The sequence below is a fragment of the Notothenia rossii genome, assembly GCF_949606895.1.
Source record: "Notothenia rossii genome assembly, chromosome: 9".
Classification (NCBI taxonomy): domain Eukaryota; kingdom Metazoa; phylum Chordata; class Actinopteri; order Perciformes; family Nototheniidae; genus Notothenia; species Notothenia rossii.
Genome location: NC_136907.1, coordinates 67,931,541 through 67,953,085, shown reverse-complemented (window position 1 = coordinate 67,953,085; position 21,545 = coordinate 67,931,541). Strand labels below are relative to the sequence as shown.

The 21,545-nt window shown below is 40.2% G+C and overlaps 2 protein-coding genes and 1 long non-coding RNA gene across 3 annotated transcripts; 2 read left to right on the top strand and 1 right to left on the bottom strand.

The window, feature by feature from the left end:
- The first annotated feature begins 1,360 nt into the window (after positions 1-1,360).
- Positions 1,361-5,218, top strand: LOC307019372. The gene is made up of 3 exons (XR_013802635.1): positions 1,361-1,418; positions 4,827-4,920; positions 5,070-5,218. It is a non-coding gene; the product is annotated as an uncharacterized lncRNA (long non-coding RNA).
- A 1,918-nt stretch (positions 5,219-7,136) lies between these two features.
- c1ql3b (complement component 1, q subcomponent-like 3b) lies at positions 7,137-9,417 on the top strand. Its single transcript, XM_079650213.1, has 2 exons — positions 7,137-8,145; positions 8,440-9,417. Exons 1-2 carry the CDS (start codon positions 7,534-7,536, stop codon positions 8,617-8,619), a joined length of 792 nt encoding a protein of 263 aa, XP_079506339.1. The 5' UTR covers positions 7,137-7,533; the 3' UTR covers positions 8,620-9,417.
- pter (phosphotriesterase related) lies at positions 9,031-20,163 on the bottom strand. The gene is made up of 5 exons (XM_079650211.1): positions 20,036-20,163; positions 14,032-14,489; positions 11,504-11,769; positions 10,918-11,058; positions 9,031-10,402 (listed from the first exon to the last, which is right to left on the bottom strand). The coding sequence occupies exons 2-5, from the start codon at positions 14,461-14,463 to the stop codon at positions 10,192-10,194; spliced, it is 1,050 nt and encodes a 349-aa protein (XP_079506337.1). The 5' UTR covers positions 14,464-14,489; positions 20,036-20,163; the 3' UTR covers positions 9,031-10,191.
- Between the last annotated feature and the right edge of the window lie 1,382 nt (positions 20,164-21,545).

The window sequence follows — 21,545 nt, the reverse complement described above, 5'->3', positions numbered from 1 at the left end:
TTTATGGATTCCTTCTCATTAGGAATGGCTGAAGTCATAATTGGCCGAGTAATATCGACATATTCCACTTAAACAATAAAGAGTGAAGTTGCTCCTCACACACACATCTCTGAGATACACATCTGCACTGAAATGGTCACCTTTGATAATGTTGTTGATTTGAGTCCCAAAATGCTGCCGCACGTGTCCAACAGCTGCCTTTATTGTCTCTATTAATCTGTCTTCTATTTGATTGCCTAGTATGCAGTTTCCGAAGTAGTTGGAATGATGGATGGCAGTGCAGGTTATGTGTGAGGGTGTGTGAGATTGAAATGTAGAAATTGTGTTAAAGTGAAGCATGTAGTTTGAAGATGTTTCCTGCTCTCTTCCTCTCTACTCCACAGTGGCTGTCAGCTTTAATTATCTTTGACAATGGCCCTCCTGAATCCTAATTATACCGAGCCGTGTCCTTCCTGGAGCTCCTCACCGTTCACTCCAGCAGCATGACGCGCTCACACGTTCCAGTCCTCTTCACCCTAAATTAATTGGGTGCCTTTGCGTTTTTTTTCTCCCATTTCCTGACATCTTTTGGGAATCAAAGGTCATCATTAGTTCGGGGGAGGATGTAGGGGTGGCAGACGGACAGTCACACATCAGGCAGCAGCGCTATAAGAATGACCGCTCTTTATTCACTATGTGCAGTCTTATATGATGATATTCATATGACTGACCTGTACAGCGTTGGCTAGTTGACAATTATATTGTTAATCTTTCTGTATGGGCGGACAGTGACGACCATAGGAGTCTTTGAGCTGGTTTAAGTCATACCTTTGGCTGGAGTTTAGCATGGAAATGAAGGGTGATGCCACAGAACATGTCACAAAAGAGTCACAGGAAAGATTTGTCAATATCTAAACTTTTCGTTATTTTTCTTCAAACGGATCAATGTTAATTTACCGATAAGATTGAAGAATAATTTCTGGCTCGTGAAAAAAAGCAATCACATTTTACCATACTAAAATGGCAATTCTCAACAGCCAAAAACTCATATTTTCAAGTTAAGGGTTTTATTTATTTTTTACTTCAAACACATTTCCGGCTAAAACGTGATTGTTTTTAATCTGCAAGCTAGAGGATTTGTGTTTCTGACCATGATTAGATTTTCTGATTAAGAGTTTAATCATATCAGGAGGACTTTTTCCGAGCAGTTTCAGGTAAGATATCTCTGATTTCCACATTGTTTTGTAAAGAAAATCTCACAGATTTAGCAAACAATGAAGATTACCAAGAAATTGAAGAAAGACTCATTGTAAATCTGTTTCTGGGTTTGTCCTGCATGTTAGCATTATGCCAACAGTAGATCTGATGCATTCTGGGAAATGTAAGGGAGTCAGAGGAACCGTGAGCACCTCCAATCAACAGCTGCATGCTCTCTGAAGGTACGAAGTGTAGTCACTACTTCAGGTTGACGTTGCAGTCATTATGTTTAACACAATGATTGGCAGTTAGTGGTTGTGTGATCTGAGGGGGGGAAATATTGTTAGCTTCCTGCCTCATGTGATTGATCGTTGTTGTTCTGAAAGAAAATCTGATGTATGAGATCAGCAATACGTCTCGGGATTTTAAAAAGACAGCCATTTAGTTTTTATTTACGCACTCCGTTGTGAATTGTCACTTTCTGGCTATTATTATTGCTATTATTATAATTATTATTATTATTATTATTATTCTTTGCATAAGAGTAGCTAAAATGTTGATCCGTTACCTTCATACCGAGGCATCCTAACGCTTTTCACCTGTTTCCGGGCATTGTGCTAAGTCATGGGTGTCCAAACTTTTTTCACTGAGGGCCACATACAGAAAAATATACGAAGGGCTGGGCCGCTCACTAGAGTTGAGGTATATTGCCTCTTATGTTAAAATATACTGTATTAGAAAATCAATCAAATGTAGGTACATTTTGCTTGATACTTGAATATGCATTAAGAAAGAAAAACATCAGAGGTTCCCATAGGGTTTAATTTATTATTTGGCAGCTCATTCCTTAAAACAGAACTCAGATTGCTATAATAAGGGGCAATAGGAATGGTATAGTTCAAGCTTGTTATGTAAATAAGTTATTGGGCTTTTTTTTAAACAACTAAGACTTGTTTGAAAATGTTTTCAACTTTAATTTTATGAATGTATTTGAAAAGCGGGCTTATCTTTACATTTATATTTAAGAAGTACAATATAAGAAAAGCACAAGTTTCATGTGTGGTTCATATTCAATTATACTTTTAGATTTAGCTGCGAGCCAATTAAAAATGGACCACGGGCCGCAGTTGGCCCCGTGCCGTAGTTTGGACACCCCTGTGCTAAGCTTTGGGCTGTAGAATTATATTTAACATGCTAGAGTGGCGTCCATCTTCTTATCTTAATATCCCCCAGAGTAGCCTGTGAAGATTTAATCTAAAATGAAGTGTCAAAGTTCATTCTTAACCTTTTAAACAGTAATTACCTTAAAGCTAAGGAACTCCCTCATGGCACTGCAACATTAGAAATGAATTTGTAGTTATGTCTTTTTTTTTTGTTGGCCTAATTTCTGAAACTCTGGGTCACAAAGCTCAATTGATACAAGTGAATTACTCAGAGGATCATCATTTGAAGCCATATCCTCACAACATGAAGACTTACCATACTTTTTAAAAGCCATTCACAATCTCAAATGACAAACTCAAGTCAATGGAGAAGGGCAGCTTTAAAAGAAAAAGTAAAAAGGAGCAAAGAGTGAGGAGGGAGAGATGATGCAGAGATTGGGTGATAAATCTTGTTCTGATCAGGTTTCTCCAGTGCCCTCACACCTCAGTCTCTTTCTTGGGGTAATTAATCAATCCCAGACTGGAGCCATTGATCTGCCTCTTGCGGCCCTCTGTATGTTTACACTCCTCGATTGTATTTGCCACTAAGCCCCTTACTGCCGCTCAATCTCATCGGCAGAAAATGTGACACTACGCCTGCTGACACCATGAACGAAACGACTCATCGATTGACATCTCGATGAAAATCAATCTACTTGTTTTTTTTAGTTGCACAGGGGATTTGGTTTTGTTATAATCCTTTGTTGTAATCCTGTTCTCCAGGTTGCAATACATAACGTTTTATTGTGAGCAAATAAAACCCGCCCTGGATTGCAGGGGGCGAGCATTTCCTGCGAGACAGTTACACACACCACCAAACAGCCACAGTATTTTCTTATTTCATTTTATGTTTCTTACAAATATAAAGTCATAAAAAAGACTGTTTGAAGTTTTTCTATGCTTTGCAATATGACAGATCAAATTGACCCTTTTAAGTATGTCATGGTTTATAAGCCAGTCCTCAGATTGCTTTCTAAAAGCAGTGTCCAAAATAATCTATTGGGTATTTGTTTTACTGTAGTATTTTATAGGATATTTGTATGTTACAGTGTGGAAATTGCAAAGGTTATATCTGAAACATGCATGGAAAACAAGTGTTGTCAGATTATTCATTTGTTTTAAAGAGGACATATTTATGCTCATTTTCAGATTCACATTTGTTTTTGTGCCTCTACTGTGTCACGTTTACATGCTTTATTGTTTAAAGAGATCTTCATCTTTGTCATATACTGCCTGTGCTGCAGCACCTACTGCAACTGAAACCAGAGCCCAGTCTGCTCTGATTGGTTATCTGGCCGGCTATGTTGTGATAAGTTAACCGCTTAGAGGGGTCCAGACGCTTAACCTATCAGGTACAATGTGTTAGATCGATAGCAAATAGAAACACGAGTGTTACATAGTGATGTCACTATGTTGCAGATGTAAACAAAGGACTACAATCCAGGCGTTTCAGGCGGGGGGAATTTGTGGGAGAGAAACTACCTCTGTGCGGAACTTTGGGATTTTAGCATTTGCAGACCATTTACATGCACACAAACTTATATTACACACAACGGGAAAGGATAAACCTGAGTGACCTGAAATGCTTAAAGTTTTTAAAAACCTTTTAAGATTTTATTTGGCTTAATTTTCCCTCCGGTGGAAAGATCTCACTGTAAAATATTTTAAGACCTAACGTGTATTCTCTCATGAATCCACCTAGAGTACATAAACGCACACTTTTAAATACCGGCAGCACACTGAAACAAGGAAATTAATAAAAATAAAAATAATGGTTTTAAAGGTATTTTTTGGCTGTAGACTGGAAACGCATAATAAAATGAAACAACACAAAGACTTTGGTTTTGAATGAAAATCCCTGCTCTCAAGTATGAAACTCAAGTCCCGCCCTGGATTATTTTTGATTGCCTCTCCATCTTAAATACAGTACAGGACCGGCTTTGAGTGGGTGGTGCGGTAACACATTCTGTTGCCCCCCTGCTGAGCTGAACTGTTTTGCCCCGCTTATTCATTCTGTTGGAAAAGAAAAAAGGAACACTCATTTCTGAAAGAGCAGAAGGTGTGAAAAGTACTGAAGGACATGCATCTTATCCGCTGCACGGCACACATGCTGTTTTAGCCGTTGTTAAACACTTAGGTTTCAATGGTCACATAATATTTCTGTTTGTATTCCTGGCCGGTAATGAGAGGTCCATTCACTTTCCCTTCCCATTCATCAAAAACCTCCTCTGACAAACCTGTCTCAGCTTTGATTGCGATAAACAATTGAACCCTACTTAGCCACCCAGGCCAGGCTACATAAACATCATACATATTTCATTCAGCATCACACTTATCAGAAAGATTTCATTAGACACTCTGAAAGTCTTCGGTCTCTGGTCAGATGGGCTTTATGTTTTATTCATGTCCTCTGAACATCTGCTTGTCCGGATGTCAAAAAATCATCAGGCACCCCCAGGACTCCTGCCTGACTGGTTGTAAATGAAGTCGAGACTCAAAGCAACCTGTCAGCCCTTCACCACCAGAGGAATCCTTCAACACGGTGAGTTACTCAGGACTTGTGCCGGAAAAGAGTGATGAAAGTCAACTTTGGATACCTTTTTTTTAATAACAGATATGGAAAATATGCACTGTGATTCATTTGTTGCGATACTGTGAACAGCGAACACAAGTTTCGTGTTCTTCCCACAGCTTTTGCTGGATTTTGACACTGCTGTTCACTTTGGCTCCCGGTCGACAAGTCTCCCTGAGTCACTGGAGGCCCGTGCCAACTGGAGGGAGAGAGCCTGACCACTAACAAGTGCTCACTGACTCATAGCCACCACAGTATGTCCCACTTTGTTTGTGTGAGTGTGCATGTGTGTCTACTATTCTTTATATACTATTCTATTTCTCACTTTACACCCATCCCACAGAAAACATGTGCTCTTTTGGAAATTATAATATATTTTAAATCAACAGCAGTGCCCTCCCAGACCATTGTCAGCTGTACCAAAGATGAATGACTTAAACAAAACAAAAGGAAAAGCGGAAATATAGACAGGAAAAATATATATTAATAAACAAAGCAAATATTGGTTACAATTCAAATACATTTTTTGAATTCAAAATTGTTAGAAGATTGCTTCTTTTTGTATTCATATCTGACATCCTAGTTATTTCCAGTTTTTTGTTCTCATTTATCATGAACTGCACCAACTCAGAATGCTAACCAATGCCCATGATGTTAACACGCTCACAATGACAAAGGTAACATGCTGATGTTCAGCAGACACAATGTTTACCATAATCATCCTCTTGGCTTATCATGTAATTATGCTAATATTGTGTCATTAGTAATAAACATTAAGTATTGGACAAATTATAAACATGATAAGATGTTAGTTCCAAGATAAAATGTCTTCTGAATTTGTGAGTAGTTGAGATATTTCACTTTGGACCGAAGTGGCAGATTGATTGACAAACATACTTGCTGCGAGTGTATTCGAGGAAGTGTTTTTCTGGTTTCAGCCACAAATGAAAGTTTTTGAAATGGGATCAAATTCGTTTTTAATTGTAATTTTACAATGTTTTTTTACGGTAATTTTGCCACCAAATAAATGCAAGTCCAACGTTTATTATCCTTTTAGCTTTGTTTTGGTCTCCACCAACTCATGGCTCACAATCTCGATAAGGACAAATATGATCAAAAGTACCCAAAAACAATGGGTCATATGTATTCATGCATATCTTGAGAAACCAGAGATACAGATCTGGTACATAATTAAATATTTAGCTTCATTGTCTCTCAATCAAATACATTTAATGATTTAAAAAAATATATAATTCTGTGACAAAAACAAAACTTTTTTAAATGAACATCCATTTTAACTAAACATTTCTGTATGCCACTTTTTGAGATCATGATTCAACCATTGCATTTGTGACTCACATAGAATCTCATTCGGGCTGCAATCAAAGCCTCGCTCCTCCCAAACAAACAAGGTTATCCGTGTTTTTCCCTCCTGTTCATCCATCTCTCCACATGGCACGAGGAGCCATCGACTTGGAGTGACAGCCTCTGAATTCATGAGCACATCAGCATCTGCCCTATTCCACGAGAATTAGCCCTTCATAACTCAAACCTAAAGAAACAAACCCTTTCTTTTGACAGGACATTTTGTTTTGAATATTAAAAATCCGTATTAAGGTTTGGTCATTCCTAAATAATTAAAAAGTCTGTTTAACATTTAACTAAAACATGACTTATTTAGACTCATAATACAACTAACAATTTAATGTTTAACTTCTGAATTCCCATCTTTACTTGATTAAGTGCTCTCGCCCTATTCATCTTCTAAACACCTCAGCATTCAGTCATTTCATCAGAATATATTTGGTGAATTCATCCTTCACTGCCAGCTTCTAGTGACTCCCTCCTTTCCTTCAGTGGCTCTATAGATTTTCTCCAAGTGATCAATTGGACACAGGGAGCCATTGAGGTGTGACCAGGTGCCAAAGGAGTATAGCTTTTTTTGTCTTTAATGGGCCTAATTATGCTGAAGACCTTTTAGTTTGAGTTTTAATAACAAGTTGTGGGATGTAACGTTACAGCAATCAATATAAAAGTGGTGTTAAAACCCTGTTTAATGATAAGGTTAACTCCTGACTCAACAAACAAATGCATAAAATAAAGCAATCACGTTTCATAGCTTCAAAGTTGCATCAGTGTTTTTAGATGTTTCCCTTCCTCTCTTTTGATTGAAGAAATGCATGGATTATATCCCATCCATCACCTCCACCCCTCCCCTCACTCTCCAAACACAGAAGCAGTAACGGTTTATTTCTAGCCTATTCTCTCCTGTGGCACCGTGGAGGGCAGAAACTTGAGCGGCTGACTTTGGGCTTTCTAATTAAACGCAGATTGTGTCATTTTTCCTGTTAGTCTTCGATGTTGTTTTTCTCACAGTTGATATGAATCGGTTAGAGAGTTTTTGCAAGGCGTAAAAGTTGTGGATGGTTACTTTTGTGCACACACATTTAAAGGACTATTTTATATCCAGCAGTTGCGGTATAAAACGAGAGCAGGTGAAATTATTCTCTCTGCAAAATATCGTCAACAAGCAGGCTGGAAGACCATCAGCTCCGGAGAACACAGCGGATCCGCAGAGTGCAGATGATCGCAACTGGTGTTTGTGGAGTCGCGCTGGTGCTGGTGTTGGTGGTTCTGATCCCGGTGGTGGTGAACGCCGCCGGGACACCTGCCCGCTACGAGATGCTGGGGTCCTGTCAAATGGTGTGCGACTCCCACGGGACCGCGGCCACGACCACAGCCAAGACAACCAACACCATCAAAGAGAACCGACTCGCTCAGTCGCTTCCGACTTTCATCCAAGGTCCTCAAGGAGAGCCGGGGCGCGTCGGGAGGATGGGTCAGAGGGGTCCTGTTGGCGAGCCCGGGCCCCCTGGAGCTGCTGGTCCGCCCGGAACTAGAGGGGTACCGGGTCCACCCGGAGCACCTGGATTAAACGGGCCTAACGGAGCCATCAGTGCTGCTACTTACAACACAATCCCAAAGATTGCGTTTTATGCAGGACTGAAGAAGCAGCACGAGGGATATGAAGTGTTGAAATTTGACGACGTAGTCACAAATCTGGGCAACCACTATGACCCCTCTTCAGGGAAATTCACCTGCTCAATACCGGGGATTTACTTTTTTGTTTACCATGTGCTGATGCGAGGAGGAGATGGAACCAGCATGTGGGCTGACCTCTGCAAAAACAACCAGGTAAGACACTTTATGGTTTAATAAAATACCAATATTACAATTTGTTATAGCTTTACTATTTAGTCTGTGTTTTGAATACACGGTGAAAAGACATTATTTGATTAACCAATCTGTAGTTTCTCGATTTTACGCACAGGTTTTACGCACGGTTGAAAGAGAACACATTTCCCGGATATGTAAACATGCTTTCAGTAAAGTTGTTCCACATTTGAAATGTCGTCACTGATGGAGCTGTCCTCTGCACTGATTTTAAAATAAAGACATGTTTCATCAGCAGAAATGTTTCCCTTTCAGGTGAGAGCCAGTGCCATCGCCCAGGACGCCGACCAGAACTACGACTACGCCAGCAACAGTGTTGTCCTGCACCTTGAGCCTGGGGACGAGATTTACATCAAGCTGGACGGTGGAAAGGCGCACGGGGGCAACAACAACAAGTACAGCACTTTTTCCGGCTTTATGTTGTACGCTGACTGAAACACTGGACAGATCTGCTCTGCATATAGCTTACTTCACTGCTCATGCTCAAATCACTGTCAGCTGGATTATTAGAGGCAGAGCTCACCATTTACATCCTGCAAAAAAGTCCAGAAGGATATGGAGGACGTCATTTGAAAATAAAATAAAGAACTGTACTTTTAAACAGCTAAGAGCTCACTGTTTAATTACAGAATAACTTATTTTAAATTATACAGGGTTGAATTGTACACTTGTGAGATTGTTTGTGTCACTATTGCACCCTGAATGAACTGTTAGTTCGCTGATTTGTAAAACATACTGTACATGCTGCCGTGGTAACATATGAGTGAATGTAGACTGCAAGTTCAATGTATTGGCCTTCAGCACTTAATTATAGATACTCACATAATCACCACTCTGTTTACACTGTTATAAGTCCATGTGTGCTTTATTTTTCAAAAATAATTGTTGGTTGTTGCATTTTGAGTGAAGATTTTAAAAGCCGTAGTAATGCATGATTATAGACGATGACATTTGAACTCTGTGCAGCATAGAAACCCTTCTGTAAAGGGCCATCCTGGTGTTCAAATTGAAGCACTGTGACAAAATCACCATTTTAACTCGTCTCAATTTGACAGCTGGTAACAGGATGGTCTGGTGCTTAGTCACCATCACAAAAACTGAACAGTCACATTGACGGAAATGTTTCCTTGATGTTCATCGATCCGCCTGCCGATTGTGAACCCCTTCATATAAGACTGTCATCTAATGTGTACAAAATCATGTCAAAAATAAACCTTCTGTCTCATTTTGTAATCCTCTCTGAAGATTAATCAAAGTTAGATGTTTTTTCACGGCGCACAGTCACTTGTGGCGATCATGCCATTGATCATGTGGCGAAGTCACCCTGTGAGGCCACCTGTTCCCAGATGAGAGGAGAACATGTCCTTCATCCAGTCAGCCTCCCATTGACACTCAGACACCCACTGAGGGGCAACAAGACAACTCATCTAACGCAGCCGCATCGAGAGCAGAGCGGCATACTGATTACTGCCACGCTCATTATTTATTCTCCAAAAACATCTTTGCATTTTGCTACAACATTGACATTGAACAAAAATCAATCAGCACCACTTTTGAGAGCACAACTGTAGATAATTCAAAAATATTTGTTTTAGATTGCATTCGCAAGACAATTAGATTTGTGGTGACATAAATGGGACCAAAACAGTGCTAATGAGGCACTGTGATCCTCTAAAGCTTTGTTTTGAGAAAAGTTAATAATGTATGATCACAAATATAAAATCAAGTTTTAATGAATGAGGGCCTCTATAGAAAAAAAGCCTCTCCGCTGGATGAAACAACAGCCTGTTAATGTTTTCCATTCGAAAGACAATGCTAGACATTAAGTGTTGACACTGGTGACAAATGAATCCACAAACAACACAAGCTCATTGGTTTTAGAGTTTGGACTGTGGTTATTGCAAACATCTCATTGTCTTCATTCTAGACTTCATTGTGAGATTTATTGGCGTGAAGAAAAGAAAAATGCTTAATCAAATTGCTCTCTGGTTTTCTCCCTTTTCTTGCTTATTTGAAGGTCAGCCAGTGTTTGGGGTTGTCGATGAGGATCTTGTCCACCTGGTGCTGCGAGATCCCCCTCATCAGCATCTTCGGCACAATATTCTTTAGGATGTGAGAGTAGCCGTGGCCGCCGTACTTTGTGAGACGGTTCTTGGTGTGGATGTCGTGTGCGACCAGTACCTTGTCGCCGTAGCCCTCCTTCACGAGTAACGCCAAGCTGAGGGCGGAGAAAGAAACAAAATGAGGGACCTTAAACATAACACATTATTGTTTGTGTGGGCTAACATGTGGCGAATCATTCATCACTCCTGTTGACGCACGACGTCACAGTAGTGGGAGATTAGTGTCTCTAAAACTATAGGACGCTGTCTCCTCTCCTCATGGAGTAGAATATAATGTTTTTTCTAAGTGATATACACTAATGTAGCGATATAGAATAGATACATAGATTAAAGTCAACATTCAAGGCTTTATTGTCATTTGCACATTAGCTACAGTGTAGATATGGAAATGAAAGACTTAGGTCACAGGCTCCTTCAACAGTGGAAATGTATATAGGACATAAAACCTATCAAATAGTGCAAGAGAATGTTACATCAATAAGAATAAATGTATAATTAAAATGTAACATGACCCTATCAATGTGACCACACTTGTTCCCGTTTGGCACTTCTCGTCACAATACCATCACGATGTAAGTCTGAAAGTTTAGCCCTGCTCTGTGTTACTCACGCCTTCACTCTCTGGCTGTCACTGGGCATGTCCACCTCCAAGTTGTAGGGGTAGTCCAGCATCTCTGTTCCAAACAGATCGTACTCCAGGTAACACCCCAGCTTCGCAAACTCAAGCAGTTCACCATCATCAAATATAGTCCTGCAGGAAGAGCCGAAAAGGTTACTGGAACGAAAAGTGATAGATGCTACATTTAAAAGCAAACGTTTATCGTGTGTCCAAGTCCAAAGCTTTTCAGTGACGGAGAGTAAAGTTAGATATGAGTGTAGAGGTCAAAAGTAGCTGAATGTGCACTGGATGTTAGCACTTTAAATATGCAGCCTGTAGCTGCTTCTTTACTGAATTTCACAATGTATGCCATCAGGAAATCGTCTGGATCGTATTATGACGGTTAACAGGAACTGTTTTCCTGGGAAATGTTCAAATGTAATAATCGGCATTTTGTTTAGTATTGGGAACAAAAGTTATGTAGGACAGGAAATACTGAGTGAAAATTCTAATTGTGATTTTAAATTCAATAATGTTTATATCTTAAAGACTGAATACACTGTCAACAATCCCCAACTGTTTTCTATGGACCTCTCACCTGTCCAGGTGTGACATGACAGTTTTACTGATGTCACCACCGGCCTCCTGAAGAATCCGCAGGACTTCAGCCGGAGCCGCGGGGTTCCTGCCGGGATGGATGATGACGGGGCAGCCCAGCTGTGTCTGAGCATGAGCCGTGGCCCTCAGCACCTTCCTCTCACTCTCAGTGATGGGCCAGCCGGTGCCGATCTCTCCGATCACTCCGCAGCGGATGTCAGTACCGTCGGCGCCGTGAAGCACTTCGCTGACGATGATGTCTGTGAGCTGACCGGCAGGAAATAAAAACTGTTTACTGAAATATTAGTGCATTAAAATGACTCTTTTCTGGCTTCTTGATTCTGTCCCTTTAACAGGGGTAAACGCACATGGAAAGAGCATGTTTAAATGATAGTATTTAAACATCTATGAAGATTGCAGGGAGGCTGTGGCTCAGTGGGTCGCTTTGGATAAAAGCGTCTAACAAGTGACATGTGATGTTATGTAATGCCGATTCTTAGTGCATAACTCGTAAAACCTGTTCAAATCAATACAGAGATGGAAAAGAACATAACAGAATGTGCTGAGAGAATAGGGGACATTTCAAATAGTCAGCACTACAAATTGTTGCAGGATGTCCTTCCTGTCTTATGACTGAGGCATTCAGCACCAGTGGCAAATTTAGGACACACATGTAAAAAAAATAAAACCGCTGATAAAAGGAATACTTCTCTCCACAAAAGACCATTCTTATACCAATTAATCGCTCCCTGTTACCTTGCCTTCTTAAAGATTTTGTTTTTTCTTGCATACCTTCTCTGTGAAGAAAGAATCCAAAATCTGAAATTCATTATACATTGATGTACAGTGGGGCAAAAAAGTATTTAGTCAGCCACCAATTGTGCAAGTTCTCCCACTTAAAAAGATGAGAGGCCTGTAATTTTCATCCTAGGTATACCTCAACTATGAGAGACAAAATGAGAAGAAAAAAAATCCAGAAAATAACATTGTCGGATTTTTAAAGAATTTATTTGCAAATTATGGTGGAAAATAAGTATTTGGTCAATGACAAAAGTTAATCTCAATACTTTGTTATATACCCTTTGTTGGCAATGACAGGGGTCAAACGTTTTCTGTAAGTCTTCACAAGGTTTTCACACACTGTTGCTGGTATTTTGGTCCATTCCTCCATGCAGATCTCCTCTAGAGCAGTGATGTTTTGGGGCTGTCGCTGGGCAACACAGACTTTCAGCTCCCTCCAAAGATTTTCTATGGGGTTGAGATCTGGAGACTGGCTAGGCCACTCCAGGACCTTGAAATGCTTCTTACGAAGCCACTCCTTCGTTGCCCGGGCGGTGTGTTTGGGATCATTGTCATGCTGAAAGACCCAGCCACGTTTCATCTTCAATGCCCTTGCTGATGGAAGGAGGTTGTCACTCAAAATCTCACGATACATGGCCCCATTCATTCTTTCCTTTACACGGATCAGTCGTCCTGGTCCCTTTGCAGAAGAACAGCCCCAAAGCATGATGTTTCCACCCCCATGTTTCACAGTAGGTATGGTGTTCTTTGGATGCAACTCAGCATTCTTTCTCCTCCAAACACGTCTAGTTGAGTTTTTACCAAAAAGTTATCAGTGGTCTTGTATGTCTTCCATTTTCTAATAAGTGCTCCCACAGTTGATTTCTTCACACCAAGCTGCTTACCTATTGCAGATTCAGTCTTCCCAGCCTCGTGTAGGTCTACAATTTTGTTTCTGGTGTCCTTTGACAGCTCTTTGGTCTTGGCCATAGTGGAGTTTGGAGTGTGACTGTTTGAGGTTGTGGACAGGTGTCTTTTATACTGATAACGAGTTCAAACAGGTGCCATTAATACAGTTAACAAGTGGAGGACAGAGGAGGCTTTTAAAGAAGAAGTTACAGGTCTGTGAGAGCCAGAAATCTTGTTTGTTTGTAGGTGACCAAATACTTATTTTCCACCATAATTTGCAAATAAATTCTTTAAAAATCAGACAATGTGATTTTCTAGATTTCTTTTTCTCATTTTGTCTCTCTTAGTTGAGGTATGCCTAGGATGAAAATTACAGGCCTCTCTCATCTTTTTAAGTGGGAGAACTTGCACAATTGGTGGCTGACTAAATACTTTTTTGCTCCACTGTAAATCGGGGCAGTGTTTAAACAGCAAACATATATCAAAACATCCCTTTAGAAACAAATTAGCAACGAGTGCAGTATAATTAAAAGCCCTATTTATCCAGTCGTCTGTGCACTTCTTAAAACATGTATTTAGGCTGATACTAGTATCTGTTTGAAGTGTGTTGTGAACATTGAGTGCATATAGAACTGGGTGAGTAACTGATAAACAAATGATGCCTTTAGGGAATATTTATCTCTTTAAGTTTCCACAATATAGATGTTTTTCGACAGATCATGGGGAAATCAAATGGAAATTGTGCAATTGGCAGATAAGCAGCAATGAAACTTGAGAATAGCTAATCATTTATCAAGTCCCTTCAAAACATTACTATACCATAACCAGACTGTGCCTCACCTTCTCCACACTCATTCTCTTGGTGGCCTCAGTGTGGGTGCAGTCCACGTAGTACCCTGCTCCTGCTATTACGTGGACCCCTGTGTCCTTGGAGAGCTGCTTGAGGGTGGGCAGGTCCCGGTCGATGCCTGTGGTCGTGTTCTCCACGATAGTTCCCCCGCCGGCCTTCCTGAAGGCCAGCAGCTCGTCCCTCACGGCGGGGACTTCCTGCTGCAGCAGCAGGTTCTCGTTGCTGCTGTAGGGGTTCTGCCTTAGCCAGTGCATGTGCTGCATCTGGAACGGGTTCTCCGCCACCGCCTCATCGCCTTGAGGAGGGGGGAAGTAGCAGCACGCAAAGGTCATGGTCAGGTGCTCGTGGGTCATTGTGCGGCCCAGCTGGTCCGGATCCACCAGGCCCAGGACGGTCTGGACCTTCCCACTCAACTCTGACATGACTGGTGTTCAGCGATTCCAACAACCTGGAGGGACACACACTTTTTTAATATATATGTATCGATTTAATACATTCAAGTTATGCATACATTAAGAAACCTCCCTGCTTAGAACAAATGGGAATTTATAAGATACAGTAATTCATAATAATAATACTAACAATAACCAGATAAACAAATAAACATTTTTATAAAAGGTGAAACTTTTGAGCCAGTAATCAGACAATAATTTAGCCTTACACTTCAAAAACCTCTTCCTTTTTTATGAGCCAAACTTGGATAGAAAAAGACAGTACTCATGTATAATTGTTCAAATCAGACAGGAGATGTGTTTGTAAAACAAAGCTCTGAAAACTGATTGACCAGGGGGGTATACTACGAAGCAGGATTTTCGCTTAGCCGGCTAACTTCAGGGAAAACTCGGGCTTTCCGGTCCTACGAAGCTGGTTCTCTTTTTAGCAGGCTAGATCTCCATGGTAACTTATGCAGAGCGGCTAACCTGCCCCGGAGCAGGTTAGGTTGCAGGCTAAGAGCTCAACTCAGTGAAAGCACTGCCTGCTGACCAATCAGAGCTCAGTGTGCGGCGTTTAAAGCGATCAAGTCATATTACAGGAGAAAGGAAATACAGAAAAGCTGCTGTTGCAGGAAAGACGTAACATTGCAAAAATCAGGCATATCTTGCCTCAAAACGATGCAGAGAAACTAGTCCATGCATTTGTTACTTCAAGGCTGGATTATTGTAACTCCTTATTATCAGGGTGTACCAAGAAGTCAGTCAAGTCGCTTCAGCTGATTCAAAATGCTGCAGCTCGTGTACTAACCAGAGTTAGGAAAAGGGACCACATTACTCCTGTTCTGGCTGCCTTACACTGGCTCCCTATAGAACACAGGATAGAATTTAAAATTCTTCTTCTTGCCTACAAAGCCCTTAATGGGCAGGCGCCATCTTACCTTAAAGAACTCATTATACCCTATTGTCCTACTAGGGCATTGCGTTCCAAGAATGCAGGGTTGTTGGTTGTTCCTAGAGTCTCTAAAAGTACAATGGGAGCCAGAGCCTTTTCTTATCAAGCTCCACTTTTGTGGAATCAGCTTCCAGTTTGTGTTCGGACGGCAGACACCCTATCCGTTTTTAAGAGTGCGCTTAAGACCTTCCTTTTTGATAAAGCTTATAGTTAGGGCTGATTAGATTCAGCCCCTAGTTTTGCTGATATAGGCTTAGTTTGTCGGGGGACATCTTACTTCTTCCTTCTCTCTGTCTATACCTGTGTACTCTCATGTTCCGATTAACTCAGCTTCCCCAAATGTCTTTCTTTTTGGTGTCTATATACGCCGGGATCCGGAGTCATGGATGATCCTGCGGTCCTGTGTCATGGATTGCGAGTCCTGGATCTTGAGTCGTGGCTGTGGTCCTGGATCATAAGTCCTGGATGGATATACTCATGGATTCATCTTCCTATTATACACACATGCATTTCCAAACATTTGGACTACCTATGTTGCAAATGTATTATCTTTTCAATTTACACACGGCTTCTATTGCACGTCTGTCCGTCCTGGGAGAGGGATCCCTCCTCTGTTGCTCTCCCTGAGGTTTCTCCCATTTTTCCCTTTAAACTGGGTTTTCTCTGGAAGTTTTTCCTTGTACGATGTGAGGGTCTAAGGACAGAGGGTGTCGTATTGTCATACTGATATTCTGTACAAACTGTGAAGTCCACTGAGACAAATGTAACATTTGTGATATTGGGCTATATAAATAAACATTGATTGATTGATTGAGACGGCCGGCAAAAATCACCGAGTGTGAACGTGAACATTAATAGAATATCACCTGCCATGTTCAGAGCAATCTGACTATTATAACATTAGCGTTAAGAAAGCTTACTTAAATATCTGCCACAACATAAGTAACCGGATCAAAGTAACAGTACAGTCCGCGGCATATCACATCATAATGTATCATATTTCCTTATCTGAGTCAGCTGAGCCGTATCTGGCCGCGCAACACTCACAGTTTCACATAGGCTACTGTGCAGAAGTATTATTTTAAGCAACACATTAAGTTGACGAAACACTCGAGTCAAATGTAATTAAAGTCAGATCCTCGTGTCTTAGATGGGGCAGTGATATCATAAACCCGTTAATGTACGCATTCACACACTTTTTCTTTTACCAGCTGTATTCACCTTGCAGGTGCAGCTATGTGGCTTTGATCCTGGATAAAGTGTTTAAGTCATGGATGTTTAAAGTTTAACGTTTTCATATTTGTCTAATTATATAGTTGACTTTTCAATCAGAAATATCACGCGCTGCCAGTACGCTTCTCCATGTTTGTGATTGGTCGAATGCTCCAAATACCACTCCTTTCATGTGAACGCGTACCTAACTAGAGAGGGCACGGCTGGCTTGAGCGATCCACTTGATAACCCGTGTCGTAGTACCGTTTAGCGAGAGCGCGTATGTTTTGGATTAGACCAACCGGCTAACTCAAACATATCCAGGTTAGGTTGAACTAGCTTCGTAGCACAGGCCCCAGGTTCAACTCACAGTGGATGCAGAAAACGGACCTTTGGAGTGCAAAGTACAAACGGCGATGAAGTTAGTTTTAGGTTGGATACTCTACAGCAGGGGTTCCCAAACTTTTTCAGCATGAGACCCAAAACAGAAATGTTGTGGTCCTAAGGGACCCAAGCTCAAAAAATGTCATGATTTTCCATAATATCTACAGTTATAAACAAAGAATGCAACACACCATGAATTTTAAATGTAAATGAAAATATTTATTTAATTATAAAAGTGCATCGCAGCAATTAGGTTTCTCACCATAACAACCTTCCCTTTGAGCTTGCCCAGAAAAAAATAAGGATCAAAGCAGAAAGACGAGACATGGGACGTGCAGTCAAGTATATACAGTACAAATTTCAATTATACAATTATCAAAAGTGCAATATTAAGTTTGTCGCTAGCTCAAAAACTATGTACACACCATTTTAAACTATTTTAAATGAACAAAGAACAAACATGTTGTAAACAGAAAGGGACAAAACACTAACTGAAGTGCAGTCAAGTGTATTCAGTACATCACAGGTGAAACCACATTTAAATGATCAGAAGTGCAACATTAAGTTTGTCACTAGATCAAAAACTATGTACACACATTTTTTAAACACTTTTAAATGAGCTGTTTTAAAACACTCTGAGGGAAAAAGAAACTCCAACACTTGGCAACTGATTAACTTTTTTTTGTGGAGGCTGACTTGATAGGATGCCCTCAGTGCCCCTCTGTTCCCTTTGAATGCCTGAAAATAACAGAAAAGATATTATCATTAACAATGCTGGGTTATTGGGTGATTTTTAACACCAGCCGGTGTATGCTGTATACCCAATGTGGACCTGGCAACCGCATTTATAGCGCATTACATTACATGTTACTTGTTAGACGCTTTTATCCAAAGCGAGTACATACTCAATACTGTGGGGAATCCCCACAGAGGGATTTTGACAGGGTTGTTGCACAAAAGATCCAAGCGCGCACAGAAGAAATCTGAGAGCAGACATTTCACGAGCGCACAGAAACAGCCTGAGTTCGAGGAGAAGGTTTTAAACTGGAACACAGGAAACCTGGAAGTGCAGCAATATATCTGAGTGCAAGCGTACAGTTTGAGCAGAAGCAGAGCAAATCTAAGCGCAAGCAGGCACTATTTGAGTGTGAGGACAGGGTTTGAGGGAAAGAAATACATATTCTGAATGTGAAATCAATAAAGTATGCTCTCAAATTTAAAGACCACGCTCTTAAATAAAGATAACCCCCATATGTATTCCTATGTGCATCACACTGCAGCAGTCACGTCCATGCGGCTGATACTTTCTCTCGCTTTCCTTCTCATACTACCTGTCACTTTCCCTCTAATCTTCCTGTGGTTATTGTTTTGAAACACCGCTCTGTGCCGCTGCAGAATGTAGTGGACTCGCGGGAGCGAGTAGAGGACGCGCGAGAGCGCGCAGCTGGCGGTCTGCTCCGGGGCTCAGTCTGCATTTCATCCAACTTTGCATTAACGAAACAATTTCACAACAGACCCTGACAAACTCACAAACACACAAAACAAATGATTAAAATGAGTGACTTACTTTTCCGCTGTCAAAACACTGCTTCTTGAAAGACTTTTCTTTGCAGATGAAAAAATCCTTCGATTTGTCCCGATGCAGAGGATGTTTTGTTTGGAGATGCCGGTCCAATTTATTCATTTTCAAGCTTTCGTTACTGAGCACCTCTCCATTGTGAAGCCAACGTTTAAAAACTCCTCTTTGTATCATCTTTTTGCCATCATGTACGATCGAGATTAATCAACAGACAATAAACTTTCGCGGGAGACACGTCAGAGCTGATACAAATACAATCTTTTATTTTTAGTTTATTTGTATTTAGAAAATTAAATCATTCAATATACAATGCTATATTGCATAATTTCATTTTCAAAATAAAAAATAAAATACAAAAATTATTTAAAAAACATATTTGCAAACCAGCCATCAGCTCTGACGCTGTGTGTGTGTGTGTAGCAATGCATTTAACTGGCGACCCAATCAAAACGGGTCCGCAACCCATTTTGGGTCGCGACCCTGAGTTTGGGAAAGGCTGCTCTACAGACGTTAACTCCTGCTTCAGTTTCACATACAGCATGGTAACTGAGCCCTATACCTTAACACTAGGGTTTTATTTAGGGGCCATCATAATTTACTGCTAGAGTAAAGCAAAATCAACGTTATTTTTAGAATCTCCATGCTCGCTTGCCCACTATAGTGAAAACAAAAACCAGTAAAGATACCATACTATTACTACACTGAACTAATAAGAAATGCCTCTTTTTTTTCATTGTAGTGCTTTTTCTATTTATATGAATAGCTCTTTGAACATTTAAATATTTATATAAATATAGTCATGAAAATAGAATAAAAGATGCTTGAATAACAAAATCTGAACTTCAAATATTCACATAAAATAGAAAAAGTCCTGATATCCTATAAAAACGTGTTCAGTTTAGTAGTAAAATTACTTAATGGGTAACATAAAATGTGGAAAAAAAAGGTCTTCTTTAAAAATATGTTGTCAAATCAATTCATGTCACATAAGTGATCAGAAAGGTGTACAACATTTCTTCTAGTTTTTGTTTTATTTGAGTGGTAATTTATTGACGATCCCTAAATCGTTACAAGTGAGGGCTGTGGTCGTAGGAAAAGAGGATTGACAGTCTGTCGAATATCCAACCTAAAACTAACTTCAACGAGGTAAGTAAAGTAAAAGTTATTATCTTTAGTAGTAGAACTAACCATGTAGTCCGTCTAGGAGTTGCATATATTATATATTCCCTTCAAAGCTACATGTTTGATTTGCAAATCATTAGTAGCATAATCACTTCAATAGTCGCTCCTTTAAGACTAACGTAGGGTGCAAGTGTAACTCGCTAAAATCAACCAAAAACAACGTGCAGTAAAACCATAGCTGCAGCACGAGGAGGTGGGCATTGACTTGAATCTTAAAATATATGTAATATGTTGACAGACAGTATGCTGACCTTGTTTCTGCTTATATCGGTCCAGTTCAACAACAGGCAGCTGCTACGTTTACGGATTAACAAACAGAGCAGTACACTGCGAGAACAGTGTGAATCATCGCGAGAGATCACTTGACTACAGGTTCAACATAACCCTGCTATGTTTACAACTGGCTGAACATCAATCTCAATAAATATACGTTTATTATTTAAATTAAATTAGTTTTTTTTTTTGTATTGGTCTGGGACCTTTATTTTAAGCATGTTTTTGATTCATTATCAATTGTGTTGGCAGACAAAAAAAACAAAGAATATAAGTAGGCTATGGAGTTTACATTTTTACTCTTTTGCTATTTAAAAAAACGTTGATTTTACTTATGATAACCAATATAAACAATAGGCTACCTAAATACATAATGTATAATAAATGATTGAAAAGGATAAAAGAAAGATTTTTTAAAGATGTCACAATTAAACTTCCCTGGTTGACATAGTAAATTAAGACGAGTATTATAAATGTTTTGTATTACAAGTTACTTGCAATGTTATGTTTAAATATGCAAAAGAGTCATTATGTTATTAATGTTGTGCTGATTTGCATACATTTACTAAACAGAAATCTGAATAGGTCATAGTTTTGTTTTTATATCAAACACTCCTGATTTTTAGGTTGACTTATTAGATATTGCAAAATTCAAACCTTTAGGCACAAATCAAGCACTACTACACAAAATAAATTACAGGCAAATAGTTGTGTTGTAAATGTTATCAGCTGTCATCTGTAATGGGATTAGATGAACATGTGAGGATGATGCGGGGTGTGGGAAACAGACCGTGGCTCTCTCTGTGCTCCTCTCTCAGCAGATGGACTCCACAGCAGCATTTGTTCTGCTGTGGCAGGGAGCTGCCAGTCACTGACCATGCAAACTGCTGAGCAACTGACCATCCACACACTGTGGAACTGCAGCCATCCATTTGCTGGCAAGATCAAACGTTGTAGATCGACCAGCAGCTGTGATTGTTCATGCTGATCTTTTAAAAAATCTAAATAATTCAAAAGATAATTATTTAATCAAATCATTATTCCCTTTTACACTGTACTGTCTCATTCTATTCTGGCTTGTTTACATTATTATACTCTGAGTCCATCCATCCATCCATCTTCTCCCGCTTATCCGTGGTCGGGTCGCGGAGGTAGCAGTTCCAGCAGAGAGCCCCAAACTTTCTTTTCCCTGGCCACATCAACCAGCTCTGACTGGGGGATCCCAAGGCGCTCCCAGGCCAGAGAAGAGATATAATCCCTCCATCTGGTTCTAGGTCTACCCCTTGGTCTCTTCCCAGCTGGACGTGCCTGGAACACCTCCCTAGGGAGGCGCCCAGGTGGCATCCTAACTAGGTGCCCGATACTCTGAGTTGTTATTTTTATTTTTTTTATTTGAATGTGGCTTTATTGTGGGCTTCATTGGCACTTTGTCTCCATGCTTTAGATGTTTTATGTAAAGCACTTTGAAATGCCTTGTTGCCGAAATGT

Bases quoted from the DNA above. Each gene is read 5' to 3' on its own strand.
- pter (XM_079650211.1), bottom strand. From the start codon at position 14,463: ATGTCAGAGTTGAGTGGGAAGGTCCAGACCGTCCTGGGCCTGGTGGAT. The intron at 11,770-14,031 runs GTGAGGCACAGT...CCTGCCGGTCAG, and splicing joins AGAGAATGAGTGTGGAGAAG to CTCACAGACATCATCGTCAG. The intron at 10,403-10,917 runs GTGAGTAACACA...CTCCGCCCTCAG, and splicing joins GACAGCCAGAGAGTGAAGGC to CTTGGCGTTACTCGTGAAGG.
- c1ql3b (XM_079650213.1), top strand. From the start codon at position 7,534: ATGATCGCAACTGGTGTTTGTGGAGTCGCGCTGGTGCTGGTGTTGGTG. The intron at 8,146-8,439 runs GTAAGACACTTT...TTTCCCTTTCAG, and splicing joins ACCTCTGCAAAAACAACCAG to GTGAGAGCCAGTGCCATCGC.